At 67.3% G+C, this 22,183-nt stretch overlaps 2 protein-coding genes across 7 annotated transcripts; one reads left to right on the forward strand and one right to left on the reverse strand.

Moving 5' to 3' along the window:
- Positions 1 to 377: 377 nt before the first annotated feature.
- On the reverse strand, positions 378 to 20,281 carry TSPAN4 (tetraspanin 4; the record flags this gene model as incomplete). 6 transcript variants are annotated; one of them, XM_082661346.1, is made up of 9 exons in its annotated part: positions 378 to 837; positions 1,585 to 1,668; positions 1,739 to 1,870; positions 1,968 to 2,069; positions 2,964 to 3,038; positions 4,302 to 4,493; positions 12,019 to 12,098; positions 15,416 to 15,511; positions 20,124 to 20,281. In XM_082661346.1, 7 exons carry the CDS (start codon positions 12,079 to 12,081, stop codon positions 769 to 771), a joined length of 717 nt encoding a protein of 238 aa, XP_082517472.1. In that variant the 3' UTR covers positions 378 to 768. The 6 variants fall into 6 exon arrangements, with proteins under 6 accessions (XP_082517472.1, XP_082517473.1, XP_082517471.1 ...); XM_082661347.1 differs by lacking the exon at positions 20,124 to 20,281 and adding an exon at positions 19,791 to 20,081; XM_082661345.1 differs by lacking the exon at positions 20,124 to 20,281 and adding an exon at positions 18,817 to 18,889.
- Positions 20,282 to 20,380: 99 nt separating this feature from the next.
- On the forward strand, positions 20,381 to 21,878 carry POLR2L (RNA polymerase II, I and III subunit L). The gene is made up of 2 exons (XM_082661357.1): positions 20,381 to 20,539; positions 21,607 to 21,878. The coding sequence occupies exons 1-2, from the start codon at positions 20,445 to 20,447 to the stop codon at positions 21,713 to 21,715; spliced, it is 204 nt and encodes a 67-aa protein (XP_082517483.1). The 5' UTR covers positions 20,381 to 20,444; the 3' UTR covers positions 21,716 to 21,878.
- The last annotated feature ends 305 nt before the right edge of the window (positions 21,879 to 22,183 follow it).

Raw genomic sequence — 22,183 nt, forward strand, 5'->3', positions numbered from 1 at the left:
GGAGCTGAGCTCCATTTTGGGAGGACACCCCTGGGGGAGGGGGAGGCCCTGAGGCTGGATGGGGGCCCCCCCACGCTGGGAGAGGGGTGTCCGCAGCACGGGCCGTGGGCGGGTCAGTGAGGCTCAGGGCTGTTCTCTGCCACGGCTTGGAGCCAGCCTCACTGAGGTTCTCTTGCCATCCTCTGCGGGCGCAGGGGCCACCGTCTGCCTGGCCAGGGAGCTCCCCCTGCTGGGCCCACGCACATCCCGGAGCCCCACTCCGGGCACCAGGCCGGTATCGGTGGCCAGAGGATCCACGGCCACACAGGGCCTGCCTGGTGTGGCCCCCCCGGGGTCAGGGCAGTGAGAGACACGGCTCGGGGGCTGCTGCCCACACACTTTATTAAGACGCACGCAGAGCCGGCCGCGGCCCCGCTGTGGAATGTGGGTGGACGGGGCTGCAGACCCGCCTCAAGCACCAGGACCAGTGGTCAGTCCCCCACCTCCCACCCCAGCCCCCCGCCCTGCACAGGGCTGAGGGGGAGCACACTGCTCTGGAGGGTACCTGGGTATAAAGCGTCAGAAGCCCCTCCCGACTGCCGCCCCGGCCACGCGGCGGCGCTCACAGGCCTGGCTGGCAGCCCTGGGGGCTCTGGCTGCCCGGTCCTCCCGCCCCCATGCCTGGGCTGGTGAGAGGTCCTGTAGCGGGAGACGCAGGTGGGGACACGGTCATCTCCCCAGGGGCGACGTCCTTCGGCAGCGAAGCAGGGGTGGCGGGCAGCCGGCAGCCTACGCACAGTAGGTGTCAGCCTTCACCACCTGGCAGTACATCGTCATGGCAAAGGTCAGGCCCAAGATCTGTGGGGCGAGGCGGGGGCTGGGCAGGGCTGCTCCAGGGACGACAGCCCGCGGCAGGCACCCCAACCCCAAACCACAGCTTCCCAGGTGGCCTGGAGCCCCCTTCCCTGGGGAAGCCTCGGGTAGAGCCTGCCCCCCACGGGCCCCTTGGGCTCAGCCCCAGACCCGCCTTCCCTTTGGGTTGGGCTTGGCCACCCTGGGCTCCGCTGGTGGTCTCAGGGCCTACGGGTTCCAGGCTAGGGCCCCCGCAGCTGCCCTCTGCCCCTCACCCCTTAGGGAGTGTCTGTCTGGGACCCCTGTCTGCACCCCACAAACAGGAGCTCCCCCAGGGTCCTGGCACTGGGGTCTTGCATGGGGGTTGGGGAGCAGAGGCGGGCTGGCTGGACTTCACACCAGGGCCTGGGCTGCCCACTTCACTCTGCACTGGGCAGTCCTGTGACCACCACCCACCACGGCCACTGGGTAGGGCCTGCAGGAATGGGGCTGGCACGTGGGCCCTTAGTAGAGGCGTCCAGTCTGTGCTTCCGTCCACGCGGAGACGGCAAGGCCCTCTGCTCAGGAGTCTGGGGCAGCCTGTCCTCTGAGGCGTCCAAGGTCACCTCCCCGTGGACATCGTCCCTGACTATCCCTGTGAGCCCCACCTCCGCCTGGGGACCCACACTCGTCTGCTGCTCTGTTCCCTGCGCTCAGGGCCTTCACACACATGCTGGGGGACCGGGGCCCGGGCCGGGGCGGGTCCCCGCGCACCTGAACCAGTGCTGTGCACAGCCCGAAGACACCCACGGCCAGCAGGTTCTCCTGGAGCCACACCTTCACCGTCTCGTAACACGGCTGCGGGAAGAGCAGGCGTCACGGGGGCGCGAGGCCGGCCCTCCACCCCCAGTCCCGGGGCCAGGCTCACCGCCTTCCACCAGGTGCCGGGCGCGTGCAACCCGCAGCTCTCGCTGAACTCCAGGCAGCAGGAGTCCGGCACGCGCGTGGCGTTGTAGACCTCGAACCAGTCAGTGTAGTTGGAGACCCCGCAGCAGCGGAACTGTGGGAGAGGTGAGCAGGGACTGTGCGCCGGAGGGGGACACGCCCCTGCCCCGGCCACGCCCCCCGCCTACACGCCCGGCCACGCCCCGACTCACGTCTGTCTGGATGATGCTCCAGGCGTTGGTGAGGCCCACGTTACCGGGGGTGCCATACAGGTGTAGGCCCTTTTTCAGGTCCTGCTGTGCATACCTGTCGATCTGCAGGACAGCAGGGCCCCTGTGGCCAGCTCCACCTGCCTCGTCCCGACCCCGGCCCGCCCCGGCCCCCTGTGCCTTTTGTCCCCCTCCCTGCGGTCACCTCCTCCCAGAAGTGCCACCAGGCTCTGGCCTTTGCCCCAAGGTCTGCCTGGGCCTCCCGTGGTGCCGAGCACGGGATCCAAGTCAGACACGTTAGTTAACGTACAGATGGAGACGGACGGGCACAGAGACCCTCGGGGCTGTGTCTGCGCACACCGGTTACAACCCACACGGCTCCGTGCTGCCAGCCGAGAGGGCCCGGATCTTGGTTCCTAAGAGCATTCGTTCTCCAATAAAGGAACCAGGCTCCCTGGAGAAATGGCCGATTCCAGGGCTGGGGCAGGGAACCCCCAAGATGGGCCTGGAGCGTCTTCTACCACCAGAAAGGAGGGAGGTGCTCTGAGAGGCACGTAAGGGACGCGGGAGCCGACAGAGCTCCAGCCGCCAAAGCCAAACCGGATGAGCAAAAAAATAACTGTCTTGGAGTATAACCCAGAGGATAAAACAAACACACGTAAATGAGCCCTCACTTGTGTAAGTGAGCAACTGAAGGGGAGTGGGGGATGGGAGCTTTTTCCCCTCCAGCTGACACGCAGCTGAGACAGCGGGGGACCCAGCCCGGGCCTCCTGGGAGCTCAGACACCCTTCTGGAGCCTCCAGGCCCGGCCTCCTGGGGCTGCAGTTAGAAGCAAACCCACGGCCCGGCTCCCAGTGTCTGTCCACGCAGAGCTGGGCGTCCCTGGCGTGGGTTCTCGGCCCCTCCTGCCTCCTCGCCGCCCACGCCGCCTGGGCCTCGCTGGGGGGTGGGGGGGGGGGTAACACCCACACCCACACCCGAAGCAGAGGCAGCCGTACCTTGTCGGTGTAGGCGAAGAAGAGGATGGCGAGGGAGGCCTCCAGCAGGAACACCAGCAGCAGCAGCACGAAGAACTGAGGGTGGGGAGGCCACAGCCTCAGCGGGCCAGCCCCCAACCTGCGACAGGCGCCCCCAGCCAGGTCTGCAGCCTGGGGACCGCCAGGCCCCTGGCCGCTGCGCCACCTCTCTCGGAACCCTCCCGTCTCCATCCCAGGGGCCGTCGTCTCTCGCTTGACCTTTAAGCACGTGTGTGTGGCCCGCGCCTGTGTCCTTGTGATGGGCAGCCGGGTGGAGGGACGCCCCGGGAGGCCCCATCCAGGGAGTGGGTCCAACTGCAGTGACCCCTCCCAGCCCCCAGGTCACGTCCCCAAGGGCAGCCGGGGGGGGGGCAGTGCCCACTCAGGGAGGACCAAGCTGGAGGAGCCATGACCCCTGACTGCTCAGACAGCTCACAGAGTGGGAGACTCCACTCGGGCACCCACAGAGGCACAGCCCTGACGCCACAACCAGGCTGAGCAGTGGAGCCTGCCGGCACCTCCTTTCCCGCCACATCGCTCCCCCAGAAAGGAGGGCGGGGGGCAGGGCCAGAAGCCAGGGTAAGTGGGGCACACCGCTCTTCGAAGCCCCACTGGCCCCATGGGGCCCCTGGACAGAGTGGGGAGAAGGGACAGGGCCAGGGGAGCGGGCCCGGTCCTCTCCTGGGGTGCCCGATCTTGTCCCCCCTCAACCTGGGCCCACACTGCCCCAGCAGGCACCAGCCTCCGAACTCCAAGTCACCCCGTGGGAAAGGCCAGGGTCGGGGCCCCACCCGCGCCCCAGCTTCCTCCTTCATCCAAGGGGCCGAAGCCACACCCTACCCGCTGCTCCGAGGGGTCCAAGCCCCGACGGGAACATCTGGCACGTGCTGGACACTTGCGGAAGCTGCACAGATGGGGACGTGCCCTCTGAGACCCTCTGGAGGCCCCACCCGTGACGAAAGCCCCATTTGAAGCAGGTGATTTAGGACCTGGGTGGCAGCCAGAGGCCTCTGTGCTGGGCACACTGATAGGTAGGGAGCCCGGCCCAGGGATCATTTTCCTCCATTATCTGTGATTAACATTCCCGCCTCTAAATCCATCTCCAAAGCTGAGGGTCCTGGGGGGCCAAGAGGGCTGGACAGGAGCTGGAGAGGGAGTCGTGGGAGAGGGGATCTTGGAGGAAACAGGCCCAGTATCGGCTGGAGGGGCCCTGCCCGGCACACGTGTGTGTCTGTGTCTGTGTCCCTCAGGGGAGGCCTCCCCCGAGCACCACCACCCCCCCACCGCGGCCCGCCCGGCGTGCCCCTCCCCCGGACTCACAGTGAGCAGAAGGCATTTGTTCTCCTTGATGGCCCCGATGCAGCCCACAAAGCCGATGGCCATCACAAAGGTGCCGGTGACAATAAGCAGGTTGGCGGCTGACAGGGACGGGAAGGAGGAGGACAGGGTGGCGAAGTTCCCCTGCGTGGCCGCCAGCCAGATGCCGACGCCGAGGATGCCGCAGCCTCCCAGCTGGGCCCAGGACAGGGCGAAAGGGACAGGGGGGCAGGAGGTGAGCAGCCCACCAGATCCCTGTGGGCGAGCCCGGGCACCCTCGCTGCCTTGCTGACCTCCCAGTCTCGTCCTGTTATGGGGGCTGGATCCCCCCCACACACCCTCGGCCCCAGCTCTTCCCTAGGAGGTGCAGTCCCTGGAGCTCCTGCCGGCCCGCTCCCTGGCCCCCTCCCCTCGACCACTGGAGCTTTTATTGAACTCCATAATTGCTCATTATTACAAAAATCGATTGAGACAGGAGGAAGAGGCAGAGAAGGGCAGGCGGTGATGAATGCGGGGATGGCTCTTGGCCTGGGGAGGGGGGGGGCAGGGGCGAGCCAGCAGGGCGCCGAGGGCGCTATGGCTCCAGACCCCGGGACTCTTGAGCCTCTGGGTCGTCTCCAGATGAAACGGGAGCACGTGTCCAGGCTGGGCCGCGGGCAGGCGGCCCCCACACATGGCTGACCAACCCCTGGACCTACAGCATCCTGGGCTTTGGGAGACCACCTGGGAACTGATGCCTACGGGCTGGCAGCCCTGGGGGCCCTGCCCCACTCAAAACTGGGCATCACATGGGGCCCCGCACCCCCCGGGCCCAGAAGCCTCCTCGATATCTGGCCTTGACCCTGGCAAGGACCCCCCACCCCAGACTCAGGCCGGATGGGCCCTGAGACCCCTGCCTGAGGAGGCTTCCACCTCCCCGTGGGCCTCCCCTCGTGTACTCACTCACCCCACCCCCACCAGCAGGCAGCCCTGGCTACAGGGGTGGGGATGGGGGACGCTGCTCCGCTCTCACTAACGCACCGGGGAGCACACACCGTGCGTGAAGCCGGGCCAGCAAGAGACCGCAATTATGGGGCGGGGGGCGGTGGTGCAGCTCCCAGCCCAACAGCAGCAGCAGCCGCGGGGTCCCCGAGGGGTGGGCGCGCCCGGGGCTCTGGCCCAGGCCTCCCGCTGGCGTCTAAGGTCCCTCTGGGCCTCGCCCGGAGCTGGCTAAGCCGGCCAGGAGAGCCCCAGTGGGGGTCTGGTCAGCTTAGGGCAAACACAGGGCTCCTCTCTGACCCCCACCCCATCCCCCTTTGCACCTTCCACCAAAAACAAGAGCTTCTGTCTAAAAATTATAAACCACCCACTCTGAACGCTCCTGGCTGAGGGTGGGGCCTGGGTGGCAGCACTAAGCATCCCAGACAGGACAGGGCTCTCGTGCCCTGGCCCGCATCCCATCTGAGCCCTCCTCGGGCGGGGTGGGGGCTGCAGCTCCGGGCGTGTGCCCGGGGGTGGGGTGGGGGGCGTTGGGGGGCCAGCAGCCGGGCTGGGGGCACTGGCAGCGGGTGACGGCCCCGAGGATCCAGCCTCACCGCAGAGCTGGGCTGGGGCACAGCCCCAGGTATGGTGGGGTCTGCTGGCTGTACGGAGATGTGTGTGCCCCCACCTGTGGGATGGGGATGACCCCCGTGTGGCAGGCCCCGGCCAGCGGTGCGGGGACAGAGCTGTCCACGGTGCTGGCCGCTGGCAAGGCCACCATGAGGGAGCAAGGCTGGCCACCAGCGCCTCTGGGCACCCACACCTGCCCAGGGGGTGCCGTGATGGGACACAGAGAGGCTGGGACACGTGCTGGCTCCCTCAACCCTCCCACCCGACCTGCAGGTGAGGAACGGGGAGCTCTCCAAGGACGCCGGGGGGAAGGCTGAGCTGGGAGCAGCCAGCGGGGCCCTTGCAGACCTGCGCAGGCAGAGGGCTCCCCTGGCCTCTGGCCGGGACTGGGGCAGGGGAGGGACCCTGGGGCAGAGGCCAGGGAGGGCGAGCGTGGGGGCAGCCTCCCCTTGGAGGGAGCTGAAGTCGGGCCACTCTGGCTGCAGGAAACAGCGACCGGCCAGGCTGTCCTGGGCCCTCGCCCAGCCCACACACGTCCGTCCCCTGCAGAGCCCAGCAGCGCCCCCTCTGGGAGGGTCACGTCTCCGGGCTGAGCCCCCAGGCCAGAGACCCAGCGGGGTGGGTGGGGCTGCCTCTGAGCAGAGAGGAGAATTGTTATTTAAAACCAAAGGGCTGCCCAGCTGGCTCTGCCTTCAAGGGCAGCGCGGATGGCTCCAGTCAGCAGGAAAATGAGCCCCTCCGAGCTCCCTGGCCCCGTGGGGACGCGTGGAAGGGCACGGGGAGGATACCACGGCAAAGTCACTGTGGAGGCGGTGGGGGGGGCGTCCGGGTCGGGGGTATCCTGGAGGGGCTGGGCGCTGCCCCCAGCCTCGGTGGAAACAAGATTTCTTCAATTAAGACTCCACAAAGCATCCTCACCTCCAGCTCCGAGGTGGCAGGAGAGACACCCGCCGGCTCTCACCCAGGTGCTGCCGTCACACGCACTGTGACGCGGACACACAGCCCACGTCCCTCACCATCACACAGTTTCACCCAAACACGCGCACACGTCACCGACGCGCTGCCCCGAAGCCCCAGGCGCCCCTTGTTCCAGCACATCACAGTCACCAGAAGCCCAGCACTCACGGGACGCATGCGCGTGGCTAATAAAACTACCTGTGATTTTGAAATCTGCATAGGCAGCTTTTAAACATTTTGGCAGGAAGATTGCAGCCTCCAAGTACGGGGGGTGGGCCCTGTTGGACCCAGACCGGACATCCAACTCAGGACATCCAACTCAGGACATCCAACTCAGGACAAGTGGGGCTGAAGCCCTGGGAAGGCTGGGCACTCCAGGTCCCTCCCAGGACACGGTGGCCGGGACGTCAGCAGTGGGGCCACCCCACCCTCCCCGTGTCCCACGCTGCACATCCCCAGCCCCACTCATCGCTGCCTGGGCCAGACAGAGGCCCAGGCGGGGCCCAGGAGCAGACCCCAAGCCCACGACAGCCTGGGAGACGAGCCCAGCCCGCCCACCGGGGTCCCCCGTCCCAGCCCTGCGGTCACCGGGGCCTCCCTGTCTCCCTCGCACACACCTGGGGCGCACACCCTGCCCACCTGTCCCCACCGGAACCCAGCCCATTGCCTGGCATGTCCTCCCCACTTCCTGCTGTCTCTCTTCTTGTCCACACATTCTGGGGGCTGGCCTAGGTCTTGACAGGTGGGGCCACTTGGTGAGGCCCATGTGGGGAGGGTACCAGCCGGCCCTCCACTGCTGCCCCTCCAGCCACATGGCTCAGGGTAGCAGATGGCCGGGCAGCTGGCCAGGTCCTTGGAACGGGGTGGAGGGCTGGGTGCCCACAGGGGCCAAGCCTGTGTCCAGAAGCTCCTCCCCCGGCAGCCTGCACAATCTTGGGGTGGGGGCCGGGCATGGTGGGGTGACACGCCCCTCCCAGCCAAGAACAGCCACAGGAGACGGGGAGAACACATCTCTACGAAGTTCAAGAATGGCAAAATGTATCCCCTGTGCCAGAAGTGACGTCTGCAAGGGCCCAAGGCCGGGGCTGGGGGGACTGAATGCAAGGGCTCAGGGACCATCCTGGCTGGGTGCCGTTCCCCCGGTGACATCTCCTCAAGCTGCCCACTGACATCTATGCAACGACTGTAATCAGTTTCCTTAAGCTCCAGCAAGCCCCACATCCCCCCAGGCTCCAGCCCATCAGGTAGGTGGCCCCACTGACCGGGGACCCCCTGAGGCTGGTGTCCAAGGAGGAGGAGCGGTGCCTCAGGGCAGCCGGGGAGCAGACAGGGGGCAGGGCCTACGATGGCGAGGTGCGACCGGGCCCCCAGGCCTCTCCCCTGCCCCCGGCCCCGCTTAGTGGCTGAGGCCACACCTCTCTGCCCCAGACAGAACTCCCAGAGCCCCCGACCACCTGCTGCCACCCACGCCCTAATGGGAGCGGGACGGTTCAGAAAGGGATGCTCACGCGGGACCGACATCTTGTGGCATACTGACCCCGGACCTGACCAGGACGGCCAAGGACCCCCGCTTCGGGCTGCCCACCCACCCCGGCTCGGGGTCCCCAGGCAGCAGGACCCCCACTGCCCTGCCCCAGCCTGTTGCAGGAAGAAACCGGAGCCAGAACACACAGACGCCCTCAGCACCTCCAGAAGGCTGGGGCCAAGAGGAGTCACGGGGTCTGAGGTCTGCAGGCCCCCGGCCTGCGCCGGGACCTCCGGCAGGGCACCCTGCACGTGCCTGTTTCCCCGACTGCGGCGGGGCTGGGGGAGGTGTTCCCACAGCCCTGCACAGCCCTTTGCCAGCATCTTCCACCGGTCTCGGCGTCTTGCCCAGAGGCCAGCGACAGCAGACCAGGCCTCGGTCTGTAGCTCATCAAAGGGGAAAACCAAGGCCCCCCTGTGGTGCTGCTGGGGAAACTGAGGACCCCAGGAGGGCAGGACTTGCCCAGAAGCCTGGGCGGCAGGCAGGGCTCAACCCCCAGCCCAGCCACACAGACAGACCCTGGCCACACTGCAGGGGGAGGCGGAGCAGGGAGGGGCCCAGATGCAAGACCAGGAGGCGCGCCTGCCAGGGAAGCAGGGAGCCGGGCCCTCAGCTGGGCAGGTGCGGGCTGGGCTGCACGGCTGAGGCTTGGGTGCGGCCCCCCGGCCAGGGGGGCCCAGAAGCACCTTCCCCTTTCAGAGCCAGCCCTGCCTCTGCCCAGGACCGCCCCCAGACCAACAAGACCGCCCCTGGGGCCACAGAAACTGCCCCTGGGGGAGCCCTGAGCACCCACCCAGAGCTGGAGAGGGGGAGGGAGAGCGCCCCAGGGGGCGCACACAGCCCTACTCACCAGGAGACACCCCTGACTCAAGGACCCTGGCCCTAAGCTGCCCACCACCTGTGCACGCCTGCAGGAGGGCAGCTGTGTCCCCAGTGGAGCTGTCCCTGCCCTGTGAGGGCCTGGATGCCGCAGGAGGGCAGGTGGAGGTCTGGGGGTCAGTTGGCACGGGGACCTCTCCTCCCCTGGGCGCCCCCTGCTGCCCGCCGGCACCTTCTTGGCTCCCTGTCTCAGGGCACCCGAGCTGCAGTCCCTGGTGACAACGGGCAGGCGTGTTTCCTCTCCCGAGATGGGCCAATGACCCACAGGCCACGCAGGACCAGGCAGATCCACCCCAGTACAGATGGGTGATGCTTTCCAGCGCCAGTGGTACCTGAGGCTGGAGGCCTCAACCCTGCCCTTCCAGTCCCCATCCAGAAGCCCCCAGGGAAAACCCCGCAAACAGGGCGCACAGAGTCAACTAACTTCAGAGCCCGCCCCTCCCCCATCCTCAGCCGGGGGCGCTGCCCCGCACTGGGGACGGAGGGGGAGGGGCGGGCTGGCGTTGGAGGAGGCGAGCTTAGGCCTGGGAAGAGAGACCTGCCAGGCGTGCAGGTGCCCAATGGGGCCAGGTGTGAGTGACAGGGCCTTGCGGGGGATCTGCCTATGGACAATGGGGGCTCTGAGGTGACTCCTGAAGGAAAGGGGTGCCCAGCACGGGCTGGGGGGCAGGAGGAAGCCACGGGGAGGTCACTGCATCTTGACCTCCAAGCAGGTCCATGGGCTGGAATCCTCACTCCCACTTCCCCTCAGTTCCTCCCAAGTGGGAAATGGGGGGGGCGGGAAACCTACCCCTCCTGCGGGGACTCTGCACCCCCAGACAGCAAACGAGCCAGGCTCTGGGGGAAGGGGTGCTCTAGCAGCAAGGGCCTAGTTGACAGCTGCACAGGGCCCGGGGGATGGATGTCCCGCCAGCCCCCCGACCATGCTCACCACCCCGGCCTCGGCGTGTTTCCCATGGGCCCCCTCTCTGACTCCCAGGCCTCGAACCCCTCTGGGCACAAAGGTGGGGTGTGGAGAGACCAAGACAGCACACTGGCAGGGGCCCAGTTTGCTTGGCTGGGGAGTGTAATTGGATAATAAAAGGGAACTGGATTTTCTAGCCCAGGAGGGGATCCCAGGGGGTTCCTGAATTGTTCTTTCCTGCGATGAGGACGTCATCCACGGCAGGAATCAGTGGAGTGTGTCCGCCCTGCAGCTGGTACGGAGGCTCCTTCAGGGTTCACAGGGCAGATACAGTTCGGCCTGGGGGCCCATAAGGGTGGGCTGCTCTCAGAGCACAGGCCCCCTCGAGGGGCCCCCTCTCGTTTACCGGGCAAACAGGTACCCGGGTCACTGGGGAGGTCAGGGAAGGGGAGAAGCAGGTCCTGCCCACCACCTGGGACCATCCCCCACACCCACTGCCCATCCCCCAGTCAGTCCACCACCCTCACTGCTCACCACCATCATACCTACGGCTGCCAGCTCTGGTCACACTGCCTAAGGCACACTGACCCTGCCAGCAGCTCACTGCTCACTACGCTTGTGCCCACTGCATCTGGTCAATGTCCCCCGCCAAGAGAAAACAGTCACCTCTGCACATGCCTGGACACAGCTCCAGCTGTACCCACCTCTGCTGCTGGCTCCTGGCCTCTCGGGGGGCTCCTCCGCTCTGGGCCCGGGCCTTGCCCCTCCCAGGAGCCCCTTGCAGAGAACAACTCTTCGGGTGACTGCCTCGGGAGGGGGCAACTGGGGCAGGAGCCCCCCAGGCTGGCCACCCGTCCCAGCAACCCTCCCACTTCCCAGGCCAGAGTCCAGGAGAGAAGGGATGTGCAGAAATGCGGCCCGGTTTCTGAGCATTTCGCCTTAACTGGACCTCATGCAAATGAGCTTACAATTGACAGCCTCCTTCTGGGGTCCAGAGCCCAGGCAGGAGAGAAAGCCACGCCCCCTCATTCCCAGTTGTGGCAGAAGGGTGGGAGCAGAAAGTGACCTTGGCATCAGCTCTCCACCAACCCTCCCCCAACCCAGCCAGTGGGGCCCAGGCCTGGCCAGGCATGCTCTAGTTGCTCAGGTGTGACACCTGCCACAGCCCGAGCCCAACACCCTCCCTGCCCTTTGGGTCTGGGTGGCAACTGTGTCCTCCGGTTTGGGGGGACGGGGGCCACCCTGTAGCACCAATACCTCTACCCTGGACACAGGCACCTCCTCTGAGCAAACCCAACCCACCTCAGCGAAAGTTATGAAAGCCCCGGTCTCCCGCCGACTCCTCATCCCGCCCAGCGTCTGGTCCAGCCGGAGGGTTCACCCACATACACCCTCTCCCTTCCCTGCTTCGGGAGGCTGGGGGCCGTCTCCCCTACCCCCCGCCCAGCCCCTCCCCAACTGCGGTCCCTGGAGCCAGGAAGGCCGGTCTGCAGGGGAGGCGAGTGCAGAAAGGACATGGTCTGCGCCCACGAGGAGGAAGGGAAGGGGCGGGAGAGGAAGGCACCAGCGGCTCAGCGCACGGACAGGAGCTCACACCCGGTAGAGGCCAGGCGCAGGGCCCCACGCCGACCTGCGGCAGGTGCGGGACACGGCCGGTCTCAGGAAGAGACAGAGAGGGGAGAGGACGCGGGGCGGCCGCCCACAGGGCAGAGGCCCGGCGGACCCCAGCGGCACCGGAAACCCTCCCCAGGGGCCGGTCCAGCCCTGGCCCCCGGCGACCCCAGGCACACCCCCCAGTCCGCGTCGCGGGTGTCCCCCCCCCATTCCAGCGCGAGCAGCGACCCCGGGGCCCCGCCGCCACTCACCCAGAAGAGCAGGTTGAAGGCGAACATGAGGTACTTGACGCCCTGCAGGCAGCCGCGCGCCATGCTGCAGCGCTTCAGCTCTAGGAGGAAGATGAAGGACAGGTCCAAGTAGAAGACCACGTACTTGCTGCCCTTGGGCGACGTGTAGCGCGCCTGGGCCGCCTTGGGGCCAGGGTTGGCGTGCAGGCCAAAGAAGGGGCCGCCGCGCGCGAAGCCCGGCTCCTTGCCCGGCGGCGACGGGCTGCGCCGGTACGTGGACTCGTCCGTGCTCGAGCGGCGCATCGCGCGGAGCCGCCGGGGCCGCCCCACGCTCCGCGCCCCGGCCCGCGGTGGCACCGGGCGCGCCGCTCCGCTCGGACCCGCGGCGGGCCCGGGACACCGGCCGGCCCGCCGCAGCCCCGGCCCCGGCCCCGGCCCCGCCCCGCGCTCGCCCGCCCGCCCGCCTGCCAATCCTCGAAGGCCCCGCCCCCGCGCGGACCCCCTCCACGCCTCGCCGCCCCGCCCCTCAGATCCGACCGCTCCGCCCCGCGCCGGCCAATCGCAGCCCCGGGACGGTGCCCCCGCGCCGCCCTCGGCCCTCGGCCCGCGCCTGCGTCCCTCGCTCCCTTCCCCTTCCCCGTCCGGCCCGGGAAGCGCGGTAGGGAACTGGGGGCGGGCGTCCAAGCAGCTCTCAGTCCCGGTTGCGAAGGGCCGGGCCTTGCCCAGAAGCCGCAGCGCGCCGGGACCCCAATGCCGGCCGGGCTCTGAGGCCTCCGACCGCAAGCGAAACGCAACGCGCTATACAAATAAGGGGTGACCCAGTTGCTGTCTGGTGGCGAGTAGCGGCATCTCCGGCCCGGGCCCCTGGCCCAGATCGAAGTAGCGCGGGGAACGCAGCTGGAACCCACCGGGGGTGCACACTCTCCAGCGGCCCACCCTGGGCTGAGCGAGCGCTGCGCGGGGACCCCAAAGCTCCCGCAGCTCACATAGGACAGGGGTCAGCCTGGGGGATCCAACCTGGTGGGCGGTCCTGGGAGAGGCAGCAGAGTTGAGGTTTGAAGGACAAGCCCCTCAGAGGGGCCAGGGCGAGGGAGAACAAGCGGGGAGGGTGCTCTGGGGCACCCTGGGTGCCCAGAGGGTAGGTCACTCTGTAAGGCATGAAGGGAGGTTTTCAGACTTAAAGGGAGGGGCCGGACACACAGGAGTGCAGGAGTCATCACTGGGCACCCAGAGACAGGCCGCATGCAAGGCTGGCGGCCCACTCCAGGCCCAGAGCTCACGCAGGCCCCCCTGTCCTGCCATGGTCCCATCTCCCTGGGCAGGGAGCAGGCCCGGCCTCACCGGCATGTGACATGTGCCCGTGACACATGTCACACAGGACCCTTCTCTGGTTTGACGCTCTGCTGCCACTGTCTTGAAATTCTCCATGATTTTTTTTTTTTTTTTTTTTTTTTTTTGTGGTACGGGAGCTTCTTACTGTCGTGGCCTCTCCCGTTGCGGAGCACAGGCTCCGGACGTGCAGGCTCAGCGGCCATGGCTCACGGGCCCAGCCGCTCCGTGGCATGTGGGATCCTCCCGGACCGGGGCACGAACCTGCGTCCCCTGCATCAGCAGGCGGACCCTCAACCACTGCGCCACCACGGAAGCCCTCTCCGTGATTTTTGACCAAGAGGCCCTGAACTTCATTTGGCACCAGGCCCTCCCAGACACATCCACACAAGCCAGGTGACAGGGACACATGATGCTGCAAGGCCCCTTGCACCGGCGGTGTGGTGTGCACACGTGCTGCCGTTTAGACAGACACACGCCAGGCGCAGCCTAGAAGTCAGAGGTGGGGAGACTCCCCTCAGCTGTGCCTCCACAGCCCACCCATTGGTGGAGGCCCTGGGCCGTGTGGGGAGGACCTCAGCATGGGGCCCAGATGCCTCCTCCCCATCTGCCCTGGGCCTCTCAGCTCAGCAGGGGAGCCAGGCTTGGGGGAGAGTGGCCACAGGCCTGGATGTAGCCTGCACCCTGGACTGGGTCTTCCCAGTCACTGAGGCCGCCCACTGGTGGCGTCCACACCATCGGATGGTCCCAAAAACTAAAGTCCAAAGAGGGAAGGACTCGCCCAAGGTCAGCAGAACTCAGATGGGAGAAGAGAGGAAAAGAAGTCGGGGAATAAGAAGGAGGAGGAAGGTGGGGGGGGGGGAGGCCCGTCAGTGACAAAGTGACAGACTGAGAGAGTGAGAGGTGCCCGAGGTAGCATGTCTGGGGGATGTCTGCTGGGCTGGGGGCCCAGTGAGGTCTGGCAGCCCTGCGGGGCCCTGAGGACCACTGCACCAGTCCTGCGCTGCCCCGGCGGGCTCTGAGGAGAACTGCAGCTCAAGCCCCCAGGGCGGTGTCCTTGCAAGGTCCTCCCTGAGCCCAGCTGGCCCTGGTAGGGAGTGGGGGCAGGAGAGCCCCAGCATCCCCGCCCTGCCCACATGCCAGCCAGCCTGGGGCTTCCCACAGTCCCTCCACCCTGTCCTCCGCCAAGGATTCTTTGGCGTGTCTGGACCCCTGGAAAGGGATACAGCGGTGCCCACGCGCCAGGGGCCCAGTGAAGAAGTGAGCCTTGCAGGGCCCCCATCTGGGCCCCGTAGAGACCACTGGCCGCAGCTCTGCCCAGAGAGCAAGTGGCAGCCGGTGACCCCTGGAGATCCTGGGGAACTCCAGCAGCCTCTTGCTGTCTTTCCCTTGGCCCAGCTCAGGCAGCCCCACGCACCCAAGCCAGGGATGGACACTCAGGGCCCCGAGGGTCGCAACGCACGAGAGGGCCTGCGCTCAGATGCACACTGGACACAGGAGAGCTGACGAGGGCTGAAGGACATGTCTGTCTCCCCAGCCTGGTCACAGGCAGGGCCTCTGAGGACAAGGGTGGGGTCCTCCCCCCGTTGCCCGTCCTCTGCTTCATCACACTGCAGCTCAGGGCGGGGGTGGAAGGATGGCCTGGGTCCCCACGATGGGGCCCGGCACCCAGGCTGCCCTCTCCCCAGCCTCACTCAGCCAACACCAGGCCAACGCCCCCAGAACTCCTGCCGAGCCCTCTGTTTCTAAAACCTGCACCCATCACCCCAAGTGAGCCTGTGAGTCTGAGCTGAGATTAAACCAGAAAACCACCAAGGACGCCAGGGACAATGGCAATGAGGACGTGAGCACATCAAGGCCACGAGTGGGGTGCTTCCCAGCCCCCAGGAACCCTGTCCTCAAAGTCCAGCCGTTCCTCCAGCAAGGGGACCCCGGTGAGACATGCTGAGAGGGTGACAGCTGGCTGGCTCAGCCTCGGTCTGTCCCGGGACCAGGAGAGTATCCAGCCAGCAAGGCCCTTGGGCCAGGCGTGGGGGAGACCAGGAGGCCACCCAGCACTGCCCCCGCTGCCCCACGGGCCGCGACGTACCTGGGTTTGCGGCAGGGAAGAAGGTAGGCGGTGCCCGGCGCCCCTGAAGGCTGGCCAGGCGGCAGGTGAGCAGTCAGCAAGGCCAAAGCCGGAGCTCTGTGGAAGGAAGACGGGCAGAATGGAGGCCGTGCTGCACCTCATTCCCAGCCTCTGTGGGGCTCTCCACTCAGGACCAGGTCCCTGCAGGGGCAGTGGGGGCTGAGTGGTGGTGCACTCAGACTCAGGGGGCCAGAGCACCAACCAGCGGCCCAGACCGGGGGGCTGCATCCCCACCCTCTGGTCACTCAGCCTTCTGAGATGCCCTGGCAGACACGAGAGTACCCACATGCGGACATGCACACAGAGAAGACACATGTTCAGAGTTGGGGACACACACACGGACTGAGGGCCGTCCAGCCCCCAGCGGTCCTGGAGCCCTGAGACCCGCCGGCATTGTCCACTCATTCTGAGGTGCCCTGCACCCCACGCCCTCCTGGGTTCCCAGCAGACAGATGCCATGAGCCACCAGCCTTACGCTCTCCCCAGGGAGCCAACAGGCGATGACTCACATGGGGCCGTGAATCTGCCGTTGGCGCTGGAAGGGGGATTCTGTCCTCCCCTACCAGCCAGGGATTGCGGGGGCGGGGGGGGGGGGGCAAGCTCACACGCCCCGCCCATCACACCTCACCCCTCAGACCAGAGGCTCCTTGCAGCCTGGGGGTGGAGCAGGTGTCTTTCCAGCGGCTCAGGGGCAGGACGGGACAGCCACACTGGCACATGCCCACCCCGTCACAGCCATGCCCTCGTGGGCAGCCCACTGCCAGCCAGTCCACTCAAACCCACACCTGGGGCAGACATGAAGCCGCTGAGCGGATGGAGGCCCCAGCAACGTGAGACCTGTCCCTTCATTTAGGGGAACGAACAGCACCCACCACGGTGGGGCGAGGAGGCACGTGGGCCCAGGGCCCGGGACCACCCCCCCCAGCAACCGCTGTGCCCGGGGAAGACGCGTCCGTGGAGGGGTTTCAGGCCCAGTGACACATCAAGGGCAATGAGTGGGAGGGACGCGCCCCTCCCGTGTTCTTTGATGAACCCTGCCCAGGAGCTGAGGGGCCCAAAGCCCATAGCCACAGCACAGAAGCAGAAGACCACGCATCGCAGCCCACCACCCCTCCAGGCCTGAGGCTGCGTCTGCACACCCCGCACCCCCAGACCCGGGCGCCAGGCCCTACTGGGCAGCTCCACCAGCACCCCTCCTGGCCCCCACCCCAGAGGCACCCCTGGACCCTCCATGAATAACCTCCCCGCCTCCTGGCCCCCACAATGCCCCTCCATGAGTCCGGGGCCCCCAGCCGCATCCTGGGCAGCCCAGCCACAAGCCTGCAGTCAGGGTATGGGTGCAGGGCCCGACAGCACCGGGCTGGCCCTCTCCCTCCACAGGCCCAGCCTCCTCCTCCAGGAAGCCTCCTTGCCCCACACCCTGCTCTGGGCTTCCTTTGAGCACAGGTTCCGACATGCCTGCGTCCCCCGGAATGGCTCGTGCAGCCGGCAGTCAGGATGCGGGCTGAATGAGAAGCCCGTGACAGACCCTCCCGCAGCCGTCCAGCCCTAGGCTGGGCCTTCTGAATTCCCCGGGGCCCCAGGGCGGGGGCAGGCAGGGACCTGGGGGAGCGCGAGCCACACAGAGGTCGTGGGTGCCTACCTGGCCAGACCAGGGTCTAACTCAGAGAAGGACCTCCCCGAACGCCAGAACAGAGCTTGCCCCGGAGGCCTTGGAGGCCGGGGGTGGACGGCAGCAGGGCCCGGCCCGGAGCATACACCCCAGCGGGCAGCACAGGCCGCGCGGTGTCGGCCTTCCTGCTGCCACTCCGACCCCCGCAGGCCCCAGAGCCCACCCAGGCCCGCACCCCCTCCCGCCTCCCCCCACCCAAGCTGCAGCCCCTGGGGCTGGGAGACACCCCCTCCAGGGGAGGGGTCCCCGAGGAAGAGGCCGCGGGGGGCCCCAGGCTTTCCCTGGGCCCACCGAGGCCAACCCCAAGCTCAGGGCCCTCCCCTGCCAGCCTGCTGCTCCCGCCGCCCCCAGGCCCCGGGAGCACCCTTCTCCGGTGCCCACAGTGTACGTGCCCCACCTCAGCGCTGACACCCCACCCGCCCCCTCCTGAGCGGTGCCCTCGGGGAGCCCCATGTGGGGCCAGGCTGGCAGAAAATCACATGATCACGTTCCCAAAGGCCATGGGCCCAGCCTGTCCACAGGGTCATTAGGCTGGGCCAGCTCAGCCTCAAGCATGCCTGCAAATACCACCACTCTCGAATACCACCCCGGGGGCTGGGGCCCAGAGGGTTACCGTAGATGCTGCAGGCGGGTGACCCCGTCGGACCCTGGGGAAGCGTCCGAGCACCCCGCTCACCCCACCGCGTGAGCACGAGTCTACCCAAGGCAGCCGGGGCTCCGGGCTGAGCCTGGGACCCCCAGGCCCACACAGCCAGTATGGGGACCCTCCAGCTGGGCAGTGTCTGGTTCCACCCACGCTTCACAGATGGGGAAGCGGAGGCTGTGATCCAGGACCAGGGGCCAGGGTCAGCTGACTCCCAGCCTGTTTCCAGGACAACACTCAGGGCCAGAGGCTGTCTGCAGCTAAAACTTCAATCGCTGATTTCCCCTTGTCCCCTGCCTGCCCTGAAGTGACCCTCCTCTAGCAGGAAACAGGGCTCTTGGGTTCCAAACCACAAGTAAGCACAGCCCTCCCTCCCTGTGCCCCCGCCCCTGGGGGCAGGACACCCCATTCTCGGAAAACAAGCGCCTCACTCTCCCTGCCCCACCTCCGGCCCTTCCCAGAGGTCTGGGCCACATCTGTGCTCACACCCCACTGCCCCTGCAGGCAGGCCTGGCCCCGCTCCCCCTGACCCTGTGTGTTGGGCTCCCGGGGCACCCTCCTGCCCCTGCCCACCCTGAGGAGAGCCAGGCCCACGCCCCAGCCTGCCCCCCCCCACACACACACACGAGGGGGCCAGCTGAGCAGGGGGCAGGGCTGACCTCTGAGGCTCCGCTTGGTCCTTAGGTCTAGCCTGGCCAGGCCTGAGCCAGGGCAGAGTGGAGACAGAGGGTCAAGTGCCCCAAGGGGCCTCTGTGCACATGTGTGTAGGGGACCTGCACACAGGCAGCCACACTGCTCCCCACGGCCTCTCCCGGGAAATCAGGGAGCTGGAGGGAGGAGACTCCCCCCAATCTACACACAGCTCTCAGAATTCCAGGAATGTCAACTTGGCTCTCGGGCCCCTCAGTCTCTGGGAGTAAACAACTTCTGGGGCCAGAGCAGGATGAGGCGGACCATGGGCCCCTCCTCCAGGAAGCCTTCTGCCCACACCCGCTCCCGTTACCGAAGAGCTACCCAGATGGCATCCCAGATCCCTGTTCCCCTCACCTCCACAGGTGCGGCAGCCTCTACAGCTGAGCCCAGCTCCAACCCCAGGCCACTGTGACTCAAGGCCCCTGCCCCCGCCGGGGACAGGATGTGTCCCGTCAGCCTGGGAAGGGGGGGTATTGGGCAGGGAGGTGGCCTCTGCTCGTGGCTCCGCACGTGGCAGGGTGGGGGATGGCAAACGTCCCTGGGGAGGCTGTCAGGGCCCAGACTTCAGGCGGGCAGAAGCTCTGATCAACCTCTCCAGGACACTGGGGACCCCCATCTCCCTGCCCCTCAACTAAATCCAGACTCTGTCACCCACCCTGAGAGGACTGTCAGGCCCCACCCACCCCAACCAGAAATCCAGACGCCCCAGACCAGCAAATGTGCCCAGACTTTGCATAGGTGCCTAAGTTACAGGGGCCACTGTGAGACACATCTACCTTTCTCAGCCCAAAGCTCACCTCCTCCAGGGAGACTTCCCTGCTTCTCACGGCACACAGCCACAGGATCAGGGGGCTCACCCCAGGCCATTTCCAGAGACACAGCCTCCCCTCCCTTTAAATCCTTCATGGCCCCTGCTCCATCACCTCCAGCTCCGACACCTACTCTGTCCCACAAGTACAGCCTCCAGGCCTCAGCCCATGGGTCCCCTTTGCCGGTATCTGTCCTGCTCCCTCACACACACTCGGGATCCCTTGTCAAGGCTCAGCTCAAAGGACACCACTTCCACGACGACCCCCTGACCACCCTCCGCTCCTCAGAGACCCGACGCTCCCAGATCGCAGGCGCCCGACTCATCAGAGCCTGGCCTGGGACGGGTGCAGCCAGCCCCATCCCGCACCCCCTCGCAGCCCCTCCCCCGGGAAAAAGGCAGGAGGGACAGGGGCGAAGCGGACCGAAGCGGCGCTGGGGGTTGGAGCGGCCGGCTGAGCCCGCCACCCGCCGGGTCACTCGCACCGCGCCCTCCCGCCATCAGGGATACGGGCAACTACCGGGCCGGGACCGTTACTGTGCGGGCGATCGGGCTGGGCGGCGACTCCGAGGGTCCTCCAAACTCAGCGCAAAGACCCCCGGGTGTCCACGGGCAGCGGCTCCAGGTGGAGAGACCCTCCCCCCTTCCTGGTCCCCACTGGCCGCCGGTCAGCCGCTCTCCTCGCCCGCAGCGGGGTCGCCGCGCCCCGGCCCGGCCCGCAACTTGTTGCTGAGACTCGTATCGTGCTCTGCGCTCGGGGCCTGAAATTCGCGCCGGCTCGGCTTGGGCCTGGGCCCGGCTCGGGCGCGCGGGCAGCGGGACCCGGACTGCATCCCCGCTGGGGGCGCTATACCTGCGGGCAGTCAGCTCGTCGCGCAGCTGTCAGTCATGCGGACACGAGAAACGCGAACGCCGCCGCCGGGCCCTTACGGCCCCGCCCGGACGCCGTAGGCCGGGATGTACCAATGTGGCAGGCGGGGGGCGCCGCCTGCTCCTGCCGCGGCCGCACGGGCCTCGGAAACTCGTCGCGGAGGGAAGCGGACGGCAACGGCACCAGGGCGGGCGGACGGCCGGGCACCCCCCGCGCCATGGGCGCGCCCGGGGCGGGGCCGGAGCCGAGGGCGGAAGCGCCGCAGGATCAAGGAGTTTGGCCGCTGGCTGCTCCGGTGCCGCCATGATCATCCCTGTGCGCTGCTTCACGTGCGGCAAGATCGTCGGTAACAAGTGGGAGGCCTACCTGGGTCTGCTGCAGGCCGAGTACACCGAGGGGTGAGGCGCCGGGCCGGCCCGGGAGGGCCTCCAGCCTGGTCGGGAAGCGCTCCCCGGGCCGCCAGCCTGCGGGGCAGGGCGGGTGGGTCCCGGCCTGAGGGGCCTGGGGGGCCGGGTCCCGGCCCGCGGGGTCGGTGTGTCGGGCCGGTGTCGGGGGGTCCCAGTCTGCAGGGCGGGGGCGGGGGCTACTCACATCAGATTCCAGGTGACCCTGGGCGGGGGAGCTGTCAGTCTCGGAGTCTTTTCCATCCCTGTTCTCCGGACCTGTTCTCAGGAAAGCGCCCCCCGCCCCGACCTCTTAGTTTGGGGAGGGGAGGGAGTCGGGCGTCAAGCTGCTGCCGTCTGGGGACTCCTAGGTATCCTGGCGAGTCTCGCCACCTCCACGGCAAATAAGCCCTCAGCCGCCTCTGTCCACCTGCTCCCTAACATCTCCCCGCTGTTAGGCCCACCCCCGTGTACTGCAGACTCACTGGCTTATTTAGGACATAGGACAAGCTTCCTGACCACATAGGCCTCATCATCAGGCTATTGTGGGGGTCCCTCTTCTGTGCTTACTTACCCCTTAGCACTGCAGTTACCACCGTGCCTGTCAGAGTCTCTACCCTGGACTAGAGTCTGACCTTGGGCCCCTGTGTGGACAGCCCCATCCTCATCACATTTGAACCTCTGGGTCCCGGGATGTGCCAGGGAGGCGTAGGCTCTTAGTGCAAGTGTGTCGGATGAACGGGGAAGCGATAGATGGCCTTAGTATTTGCGCCAAGTTCCGAGGAGGCTGCTGAAATGACCAGAGTTCAAGTGAATGCTGGCAGCCTGCACGGGACCCCTCCCCAGGATGCCCCAAGCAGGGGCCACCCGACCTGGCCTCCCCTTTCCCAAGCCACCGCATCGTCTGCACACCAGAGGCCTTGAGGGTGACGGGCGGCGTCTCTGGGAAATGAGAGAGGTGTCTCCCTCCCCGACATGGGGAGCAGAGCCCGTGGCAGCTGAGCAGGGCTTGCTCCAGCCGGGGCAAGGTCCTCCATCTGCCAGGACAAACAGGCTGCAGCCAGCTTTCTCCTCGCCCTCAGGGACGCTCTGGATGCGCTGGGCCTGAAGCGCTACTGCTGCCGCCGCATGCTGCTGGCCCACGTGGACCTGATCGAGAAGCTGCTCAACTACGCACCCCTGGAGAAGTGACCCCTGCCCGGCAGGCCGCGTCTCGCCCACGGCTCGTTCCCTGGAGGTGTGGGGAGCTGGAAGCAAGGCCCGCCCACCCGTGGCCCTGTCGGCATGGGTCTCCCTCTCTGGAAAGAACCGTCCAGTAAATGGTTTTGAGGACCACAAGGAGGTCCTGACAGTTGGCCTGGCTCTGTGAGGCTCCCCGCTGCCCGCTCCTGTGTCCTGCCTCGAGCATGAGGCCGCTTGGGGTGGGTGCGGCCCTCACGGCCTGGGAGGGGGGAGGGCCATCCGCAGGGAGGCGCTCAGCCGGGGGCTGCTTTCCTCCAGGGCTCGCACTCGGCTCCACACAAGGCACAGATGTCGGGAGTGCTTGGGCTGGGGGCACGGGGGCGCTCCGGCTGGGCTGGATGGGTTCTCGGTGCCCCAGGCACTGACATGCCACCCTGTGAACCAGCGGAGCGCTGCCTCTCGGAGGCCTCTGTCCTG

This window comes from Grampus griseus, assembly GCF_964374135.1.
Source record: "Grampus griseus genome assembly, chromosome: 8".
Classification (NCBI taxonomy): Eukaryota; Metazoa; Chordata; class Mammalia; order Artiodactyla; family Delphinidae; genus Grampus; species Grampus griseus.